The sequence below is a fragment of the Hakea prostrata genome, chromosome 2 (assembly GCF_041222555.1).
Source record: "Hakea prostrata isolate BN-2017 chromosome 2, UWA_Hpros_2, whole genome shotgun sequence".
Taxonomy (NCBI): domain Eukaryota; kingdom Viridiplantae; phylum Streptophyta; class Magnoliopsida; order Proteales; family Proteaceae; genus Hakea; species Hakea prostrata.
The window spans coordinates 9,528,205-9,538,675 of record NC_142601.1 but is presented as its reverse complement, the minus strand read 5'-3'; the positions used below and the strand labels follow the sequence as shown (position 1 = coordinate 9,538,675).

At 34.9% G+C, this 10,471-nt stretch overlaps 1 protein-coding gene across 1 annotated transcript; it reads left to right on the top strand.

Moving 5' to 3' along the window:
- Positions 1-733: 733 nt before the first annotated feature.
- LOC149023654 (serine carboxypeptidase-like 51) lies at positions 734-4,246 on the top strand. Its single transcript, XM_089142824.1, has 13 exons — positions 734-869; positions 984-1,078; positions 1,157-1,264; positions 1,397-1,637; positions 1,873-1,916; positions 2,032-2,099; positions 2,208-2,313; positions 2,398-2,573; positions 2,658-2,727; positions 3,096-3,146; positions 3,392-3,444; positions 3,516-3,645; positions 4,153-4,246. Exons 1-13 carry the CDS (start codon positions 734-736, stop codon positions 4,225-4,227), a joined length of 1,353 nt encoding a protein of 450 aa, XP_088998950.1. The 3' UTR covers positions 4,228-4,246.
- Positions 4,247-10,471: the final 6,225 nt, after the last annotated feature.

Below are 10,471 nucleotides of genomic sequence, written 5' to 3'. Positions count from 1 at the left end.
TCTCTTTTGCAATTAATGATGGTAGAAGAAGAACAGAGTAAGTGGACTCACCTTGTTCTACATCGTTGTCTTCATCGCCTTATTCTATTGATGCATATTCTTTGGATTCTTCTCCACGCCATGATCATTTTGCCTATTCAGAAAGGAGAGGTTTTTGTTCTTCTGGATTTTTCTTGAAGAGTCGATCGGTTGCGGTGGTTGGGCAGAACACCAGGAATAAAAGTAGAGTTGCTGTGGAAGCTGCGGATGGGAAGAAGAAATCTGGCCAGGTTTTGGTCTCATCTGTTACGTTCTACTGGAAGAAGACCAAGAAGCTCTTGTTGCATTCCAGTACTGTTAAAGAGATGTCATCTCAGAGCAGGATTCATTCACTGATACAGAATTAATGTGTACTGATTGATTGTTTTGTGTATCTTTTGTTTTTGTAATTTGTTCAATTCTTAGCAAAATTAAAAGAAGAACAAGCACCGGTGCCTATGTTGTTATCACAAATCCGTTTGGAACGTTGAAAACATTCAATCATAAACATTCATTCATAACTTGATTGGCCCAAGCAAAATCCTAGTAAGTTACCTTACGTGACTCATTGACTTTCCGTTCTAATCTTTTCCGTATTTGTCGTCATTCTTCGTCTCACTCTCTCTATAAATTTATTCAGAAATCACAACTCTCTATCCTTCTGGCTTTTAGCTTTTTTTTGGCTTTTCCCTTCTGAGTTCAAACAAGACAGACCATGTTGAAATTCATTTCTCTTGTATCTGTTTTGATCTCTGTTCTGGTTTTCCTTCCTCTGTTTCATGTAGGAATAGCCTTTGGTGCTGGAACTGAGGACGGATCAGAGGAATGGGGTTATGTTCAAGTTCGACCCAGTAAGTTTTTCTCTCTGTTAGTGTTGTGTAGTTGAGGGAAGTCTTGATTCAATTCCTCTCGTGGGTTTGTCTGAATTTATTTTATTTTGTTGTTTCACCGTAATGCTAATGCAGAGGCCCATATGTTCTGGTGGCACTATAAGAGTCCAAACAGAGCAGAAAATCCTTCCAAGCCTTGGCCTATTATCCTTTGGTTGCAGGGCGGACCTGTGAGTATTTCTTGTTTGAATCTGAATTTCTTTACGTTTCTGAACCTGAATTCCCAACGCATTTGGTTTGTGGAGCAGGGTTCTTCAGGGATTCTGGTTGGGAATTTTCAAGAGATTGGTCCTCTGGACTTACATTTGAAACCTAGGAATTCAACTTGGCTTCAAGTGGCAGATCTTTTGTTCGTGGTCAGTGAGATATATGTGCAGCTTTTCTCATTTATTAGATTAATTTCTGCAATGCAGTTCTTTTTGATGAATCAAGAATTAGAGGTAGGGTGTATTAATGGGTATTTATTCGTTTAATTTTTGTTTCTACAGGAAAACCCAGTTGGAACAGGATACAGTTATGTGGAAGATCCTGCCTTGGTCGTGAAGACCGATGAAGAGGCAGCAACTGACTTGACTACCTTGCTGAAAGAGCTTTTCAATAAGAAAGAGAGCCTTCAGAAGAGTCCTTTATTCATTATAGGTGAGTCTTATGGAGGGAAATTTGCAGTTACCACTGGACTTTCAGTTGTGAAAGCCATTGAAGCTGGAGAATTGAAACTTCAACTTGGAGGTACTTAAATTAAATTGAATCCTTTTCTCTCTCCCCACCCTCCTATTTCAAAAAGTTTGCAAGAATCCAAGTAGCAGTGAAAATTTTGAACCTTGTAATTCATCTAGAGGCCTGTTTTGATCTAAATTATGTGTTTCTAAACATTGTGTGGATATATGTATTAGATTAGAATAAATGCATCACTTCTCTAAGTAACAGGTTTTTGGTTTTTGTTATTGTTCCGTTGTGGTCATAGGTGTTGTTTTGGGTGATAGTTTTATCTCTCCTGAAGATTATGTGGTTAGTCAAAAACTCTCTATTTTACGTGTTTTCCTTGTTGTACTCAGTTTCGAAACTCTTATCATTTCAAATATTGAAAATGTTCAATATTGTGAATGCTAATCTTAAATTGTAGTTTTCCTGGGGACCTCTTCTCAAAGATCTCTCACGAATTGACAATTACGGCTTGGAAAAGAGTAACAGGTACAGGTTAATGGTTTTTCTTTTGAAAATCAAGCAGGAAGGAGTGGGGAATGAGTGATTTCATTCAGTTGATTTCGGTTATCTGAAGAACACCATTTCCTATTACAGGTTGGCTCAACAAGTCAAACAGCAGCTTGAGAATGGAAGCTATGTTAATGCAACAGAAACTTTTTTTGATCTTGAGGGTGTGATTGACCTAACCAGTAATGGAGTGGTAACTCACATTGGATCCACTTGTTGAGTTGCTTCCTATGTGTCTGTTTCCTTGATTAGTATCTAAATATCTTCAGCAATGCAGGATTTTTACAACTTCCTAAAAGATGAAGTTCCAGAGTCATCAATAGCAGTATCACTGAAGAGATACTCAACATTTCTCACATCCAAGATGAATGCCGCCAGCAGTGTTTTTGACATTCAGCACTTCATGAATGAACTCGCTAAGAAGAAGTTGAAGATCATTCCTGAAGGCGTGAAGTCAGTTCTCTCACCAAGTTAAGGCAATCTAGCATTTTGATGGTTTTTTGAACCTCTTTTCTGAATTTAGTTTATCAATTGCAGATGGGGAGCACAGGATAAGTATGTTTTCGATCCTCTTGTTAGTGATTTCATGAAGCCAAGAATAAATGAGGTAACATTCTTTAGCATGAATAGAAAATTTTTATTCACGGGTATAAAATTGGTTTGCATTATCAAAATTACAACAAATGTGTATCTTACAATGAAAACATATGATCACACCTAGAATATAAAAAAACAGTGATTTATACAAAATGAAGAAGGAATATCCAGGTAATTATCTGAAGATAGAGATGTTAGTTGCTTAGGTGCCGTGAGAAAATATGGTGTGATTGATGAATTGCAGTATTAAGACAGATTTTCAATGTTTGAAATAAAACATGGTCTGGTTCTTTCTTTGGAATGGATGAATTTAGTTCAGGTTTGAGGTCCACAAATAGCAGCTTCATCTACTGAGCTTCCTGTATACTTTTTGCACAGGTTGATGAGCTTCTAGCCAAAGGAGTCAATGTGACAGTTTACAATGGACAAGTAAGCATTTGACTTATTTTTCTTCGTTTTTTTTTTCTTCCAAGAATCCACCACCAGTAGAATTTTTCGACTGAATGAGCTTTGACCAATGGGTTAGATTCCTGGTGGACCACCCAATTTTTACTGAAGTTGGGTAGGGTTAGTTTCAAAGAAAAACAAGAAGAGGAATCTATAGCTTTTGCAGAAATGGTTGGCTTCTGGGTGTATCGGGCATGGAAAAGCATGACTTTGTTATTCTTTTGTAGCTTGATCTCATTTGTGCCACCAAGGGGACTGAAGCTTGGATTCAGAAACTCAAGTACTCTCTCTCTCTCTCTCTCTCTCTCTTAAGTGTTCTTTAAATTAGAGAAGTTGAAATATATTTTACAGATGGGATGGGCTCCAGAGCTTCTTGAGGTTAAACAGGACTGCCCTATATTGTGATGGCTTCACGACAAAAGGCTTCACCAAGTCATACAAGAATCTACATTTCTATTGGATTCTTATGGCTGGCCACTTTGTGAGTTTCTATCTTTCAATTCATCCACTTATCTCTCATTATCATCATTATTAGTCACCCATGTCATCACCATGAATGGAGATGAGGTTGTGATATAAAAGATCCATATTTACAACCAACATGTTACAGTTCCAGTAGAAGAAAAACAATCATGTAATAAGTGATGGATGTAGGCATTCAAAATCAATCATCATATATTTCATCAAAGTCATGACCATTCAATAGTGACCTTTCTGTTTCTCTCCCCCTGGAAGAGGGAAAATGGGAAGGTCTCTATGAGTTGGTTCTTCAAGAGATGGAGTTTGAGAAAGTCACAACTCTTACTGTAATTAGTAGATCATATCTATATAAAACAACCCCAGTCTATAGAGAAAGGCAAGCAGATGCTTCCCAGGTCTTCTGAATTTTATGGTTAGATACCCAAATATGTGTACAACACACAGAAGCTTTGACAGTAGATACACTCTGAATTTAATCTCCTATTTGTACTTGGCTGGTTCTGTGCAGGTGCCGTTTGATCAGCCGTGCGTTGCTCTGCAAATGGTGGGCAACATTACACATTCTCCGATGGCCTCTGCATAATAAGAAACAATACAAACAGTTAACTACAAAGTGATATGCGAGTTACAGAATCTTCAATTCAGCAGCAACATATCCTGAGAAAAAAAAAGAGAGATGATTAATTTTAATAAGAGAAATAAGATTAAATGTTTACATGGAAAGTGTTTCAATTGTTAGTTTTATTTTCATAAAGAAATTTTGGAAGAAAAAAAAATTTCAGTACTTTTATGTTTTGAGCTTTCATGGAAGTATAAGGCCAAGAGATTGATAGAATTGCACAGGTTTATTCCTAAGGTTTGTGTGGTTCATGGTTTGAGCAACCGGCCCATTCGTATCAATATCAATACATTGATCTTATATTGATGAGTCATTTTGGACCAGGTTTAGGCTCTTTTTGGTATAAATTATCATTCTTTATTATGCCTATTTAAAAGAAATAAGTACAAGAATTCATTATTGGTCAATAATGAAAAATGATTTGGCTAATTTTGTCAAAAATAAATTTGGTATGTCAAAATAAAAAAATTGTTAGAAAATAATAGTGAGCAAGTGAGAAAAGAAAAAAGAAAAAAATATATATATATGATTTTTTTTTATAAAAGATGTGTATTAATTATTTTACCTTCATCTTAAGTATAAAATTTTAAGTAAACATTTTGCACAAATGAAAAGAATGAAATTCTCACCATAATCCATAATAAACAAAAAGTCTATTATAGATTTTGGAGGCTTTTCTATTATTTAAAAAAAAAAAAAAAAAAACTGATAATAGATGCCAAACTGTTTAAACTAATGAAAAATTCTCATAATTGAGAATGTTAATTAATACCAAAAAGAGTCTTAAAAGTATCAAAAAATTGTTATCAATCCAAACCCACCTATACTTATGGTACACTGTGTCGGCGATATATCGCCGAGTCGCTGGGGGGCGACACGACTCCCCCAAGTGACACGACTCTCGCAAAAAGTCGCCGAAATGTCGACATTTTGGCGATATATCGCCGAGAAGTCAACATTTCGGTGGTATATCACCCAATTCACATATTTAATAAAGATTTATTCAGGTTTTCACCGTTTTTCGTTCAATTTTTGCCAAAGTGATGTAGGACCTCTACAAGCTCCGGGGGCGCTGCCCCCACACCCCCACCGAGGCGGCTTCCCCGACCCCAGCCCACTCACCGGGGAACGGGACCCCATGTATGTCGACAACAAAATGTGAAGCATGAACCATACTTAACATAATTGTATAATGAATTGTAAACTTTAGTACATCTACTAACTAGTTGCGCATTTATGTTCTCCTTGCATTGTTTACATTAGTTTACATGAATTTTCCAAACTTCCAGTTTTGCCTACATATGGTTTTTTTTTATAAAAGATGTGTATTGATTATTTTACCTTCATCTTAATTATAAAATTTTAAGTAAACATTTTGCACAAATGAAAAGAATGAAATTCTCACCATAATCCATAATAGACAAGAAGTCTATTATAGATTTTGGAGGCTTTTCTATTATTTTAAATAAAAAAAAAACTGATAATAGATGCCGAACAATTTAAAATAATGAAAAATTCTCATAATTAAGAATGGTAATTAATACCTAAAAGAGTTTTAAAAGTATCAAAAAATTGTTATCAATCCGAACCCACCTATACAGCTATACTGCTATCAACCATTCCTAACACAAATTACCAAGACTCATCTTATCAGGGGGTTGGGGGGGGGGGGGTGCGCAATGTTATCTATGTAGAGGTGGTTGTGTTTCTAGTGTGATGGTCGCTGCTTTTTAAGTAGAGGCTTTAAGACTAATGAGGTCTCAAGTTCGAGGGTCAATAAGCATACATCTTCTTCCTTCCCTCTCCCCTCCCTTGAGATTGTGGTCCCCCATTCCTTTTCTTATTGGTTAAAATGGGCCTCCGTTCTTTGTGACTTGGATGATGATGACCAAAAAAATAATATAAAGGAAAATAAAAAAGATTACCTAGTCACATCAACAATTTAATTTTCATGCTTATTCATTCAATCTTGGTCCTAAGGTTGTATGGTTCATGGTTTGAGCAATTGGCCCATTGGTGTCGATATCAATACATTATCCATGGATTACTTGTCTTTTGTGGTGTGTGCTTGATTTCTATTGTGTATATAGGTTTAATCTTAACATATTGGCATCGAAACTTGTTTGATTTCATAGATCTAGTGCAATTGGTTATGATATGTCTTCGATTCCTTCTATCAAGTGCTTCTGAGATGATTCACTGTGTATTCTTGATGGTTGTTGCTTCAATCTTCGTGCTCTGTCTTCGCTGTGAAAAGCCCCAATTTCCTATGACCCTATTTGGTTACGGTTTCTTCTATTGATGGTTCCTCCAGTTATTGAATCAATTGGTGATTTTAGAGTTTCCGTTTTACAAAACCCTAATTTATTTCTTGATTATTCTTCTTCTGTTGCTCAAATGTGTTTTGTAATTTAGGACTTCTGTTTATATTGATGTCTGAGTGTGAAATTGGTTGTCTATTTAGCTTTATAACCTCTTTATGTTATTGTAATTGGTATTGTTGCATTCAATCCTATGTTCTGTTGTTAACCATTTTTTGAATCAATGTCTCTTGATGATGTAATTAAGGCTCTTCAGATTAGGGATATAGAAGTAAAATCTGAAGGGAAAAAAAAAAACTAAGTCATTAGGTGAGGGACTTTAAGGGAATAATGAAAATAAGAAAAATTTTGACAATAAACAAAAAATTCAACAATACTAATAAGGAGAAGTTTGTAGGAAAAAGAAGAAAAAAAATAACAATAATAATTAGGGTAATTTTCAGTTAAATCCTTTGAGGTTTGATCTAAGTCATTTTTAACCCCCCAAAATGACAACTTGCTTCTGCCTCCCTGTGGTTTTAATATAGAACCAATTGAGGACAAATAGTCAGTACTAAAATACCCTTTAATCACTTGGTTATCACGATCACCCCATGTGTACAACAAATCCCATGATTGTGAATGAAAATGAGGGAGTTAATTGTAAACATAAATTTTTTATTTTATCAAATCCATCTTAATCTTTTAAATTTACAAAAAGGGCTCCCTGCTGGGAGACATTGATGGAGAATGAGGGGGAGATGAAAGACAGAGCGCCAGAGCTTGCAAATTGTGCTGGCCCTAACAATGGATCAGATGGGAAGGTAAGAGAAGATCAAGCTAGTTAGGTTGAACCCAGGCAGATCCAATCATATTGAATAGAACAAGCTCTATTATCATTTACTTCCATTATTGACTAGGAATCTTGATTTATCCAAAATAAGATTTGATAAAGATCAAACGAACCCAGAACAGAAAAAGAAAGCAAAAACCAAAAAATAAAAGAAAAAGCTTGTTTTAGTTGATTGAAGTAATCCATTACAATTTCCATCCAATTTTGTTGGTTGAAGGGTTCAATTAAGGACTAGATGTGTGGGGGTAGGGGAGGTTGGTTTACGAGTGTCACATCCACATAGCTGGTATCCATTTACCCAAATATTCAAAGCAGTGATCCATGATGAGCACATTTATGTGTGAAATCTTAGGGCATAAAGCATGCATTTTACACACTTAGAGCGGTGCCACTTTGAGTTTTATGTTGTTTTTTAAATGGAGTTTTGGATATGAAACATTCAATTTTACACGTCAAGAGGTCCATTCAAATTCTCTAGTGGAAATGGGCATGATTTAGAGCATGATGGATTAGATATACGATTATGGGTCAACTCCAAGAATATCTTAGAAATAAATCAGTCAATTTTGATCTACAACAGAGACTAGATAGAATCTTTATTTTATTGTAATTGAAAAATATATGGGACCTATAAGCAGGTCAAAGATTAGGATTTTTTTCATACATTTTCTAGAAGATTTTACTTATTTCCCTAATTATTTTTCTCCCCCCCCCCCCAATTAGACATGTAAACGAATCGGATTCGACTCGGATACACCAATATCCGAATCCGAATAGCAAAACCGCTATCTAAATCCGGCAGAAATTTAGAAAAGGCAACCGAATTCAAATCCAGAACTTTATCGAATATCCGATAACAATTTGGGTCTGATAAACTATCCAATAATTGATTGATAATTGTCATTCTTTTATTTTTTATTTACAATTCCAGTTACTGATTACCGGAATCCGAATCCAATTATCATCCATTTTTGTTTAATACTTCACTCTAATCGGATAATTTTTTATTTCCGATTATCCGATTATCCAATTACAGGTTTCCGAGTTCGGTTATCATCTATTTTCGGCGAAAAAAATGTTGAATACTTTACTCTATCAGTCTATCCGAATAATTTTATCCAAATATTATCTGATCTGGTAAGCAATTACCCGAATTCGAATCCGGTTGCTTAACAGACGGATACAGACATTTTCCGGTAAGAAAATTTTCGGATACGGATACCCTTAAATGAATACGAATGCGAATTCGGAGACGGATTTCAGCTATCCATTTACAGGTCTACCCCCACTTTCTATTTTTTTTTTTACTTTATTATTTCCTTAATAACACTTTTTTTTTTTTAAATATAGAAAATTTTCTTTCTCTCTTTCCTCTCTATTCCTTCTCCACATTTCTACATTACCACATTTATTTCTTTTTTTTTTTCTTTTTCTTTTTCTTCACTCATTCTTTCTCTCTCTCTCTCTCTCTCTCTCTCTCTCTCTCTCTCTCTCTCTCTCTCTCTCTCTCTCTCTCTCTCTCTCTCTCTCTCTCTCTCCCCCCCCCCTACATTCTTTCTTTATTTGTTTTGTTTTTCCCTTTATTCTTTTTAACTCCTATTTTTCTATTTATTCAACTATCATTATTATTCTTATTTATTACTATTTTTTTTTTATTTAGATCCCCTCTCCTTGTAGACTTAGGTTACACTTATTTTCTTTTTAGTTTATTTAAGCCTTCAATACTTCTTTTTGCTTTAGCTTGTTTAGGTTTTCTTTAGTTCTTTGATTGCTTTGTGGGGTTATAGTTTTTAGATTTAATTTTTCGGTTTAATTTTTATATGTAGTGCAATGATCATTCAAGTTATTTAGTTTATTTTACGCAATTGTAATTTCTTTTTTTCGATAAATGCAATTTCAAGTTTAAGCTTCAAATTTCAAACTTCATGTTTGGAAGAGGATTTGTTTTTCTTTGGGTCTAGCAATTGCAAATTTGGGTCATTTCAAATCTGGTTGTTAGGGTTGGTTGAGATTCGAATCGATCGTTCAAGTTTTTTTTATTCAAAATTCAAGGATGTAAGTAAATAGCCTTCGTCAGTAATCTTCTCTCCCCCTCCATTCCCGCTCCTGTCCAACCCTCCATATTCGTAACTTAGGATTTACTTTTCAGTATTTATTTATTGTTTTCCTATCCCCTGGTCCTTTATCAAAGATGGCTACAGTCATGCCTCTCTTTGGTTAAAATTTCCGTTTTCCATTATTGCTTTGTTATTTGTTATGATATTTACTTTATGCATGTTCTTTTTCTTTAATATCTGTTCCCCCGAACGGTGGATTGAAAGCTGCGGAAAAGGGTCCACGGTCAAAGTCTTCCTAGTTATATTCATCATCCCTCGATCAAGAGCTAACACTTGGATCACTTCACTTTTATTTGTTTATTTATTTATTGTTCGCATCTTATATTTTTACCTTTTATTTATGCATTTTCTCTTATTAGATGATGAATAGTAGGCTATAACCATTTTATTTTTAATCTCAATTTGATCGCATTAGATGTATGTGTTAGGACTGCTCATTTGGATCTGCTGATTTAGTTTAATTAATTAGTTAAAAGTTAAGGATCCTTGCACTCTCGTGTTACCATTAAAAGATTAAATTCTAAAGTGGCATATTTACTTAAGATCGACCCCTTAGCCACACGATACCATGCGCTTCCGGTTAATTTTATTTCACGAACAAGTTTTTGGCGCCGTTGCCAAGGAGGCATCAGTCCATTTTATTTTTCTCATTCTTAGGTAAATCGAAGTGTTTTTTTTTTTTATAAAATTCAAAGATATGACTCTTAACTAGAATAGAAACAAAAAAATATAGTAGTCCCTACTCTACTATAAAATCCCTAGGATTTGATCGTAAATGCCTCCGAAGACTACACGGATTCCTTTGCTGTCAAACCTATACAACGGTAAGCTATACGACAACCTTAAAGCTTTAGAATCATTGTTTCAATCTTTGTGGTGTGGAAATTCACTACTTACTACTTCTTTCAGAAGAGCCTTTAATTGCATTAGGTGGTTAA

What these genes read in the sequence shown, in the direction of transcription:
- LOC149023654 (XM_089142824.1), top strand. Translation starts at nt 734, where the DNA reads ATGTTGAAATTCATTTCTCTTGTATCTGTTTTGATCTCTGTTCTGGTT. An exon ending in TTATGTTCAAGTTCGACCCA is followed by an intron (nt 870 to 983) that starts GTAAGTTTTTCT and finishes ATGCTAATGCAG; the next exon opens with AGGCCCATATGTTCTGGTGG. An exon ending in TTCTTATGGCTGGCCACTTT is followed by an intron (nt 3,646 to 4,152) that starts GTGAGTTTCTAT and finishes GGTTCTGTGCAG; the next exon opens with GTGCCGTTTGATCAGCCGTG.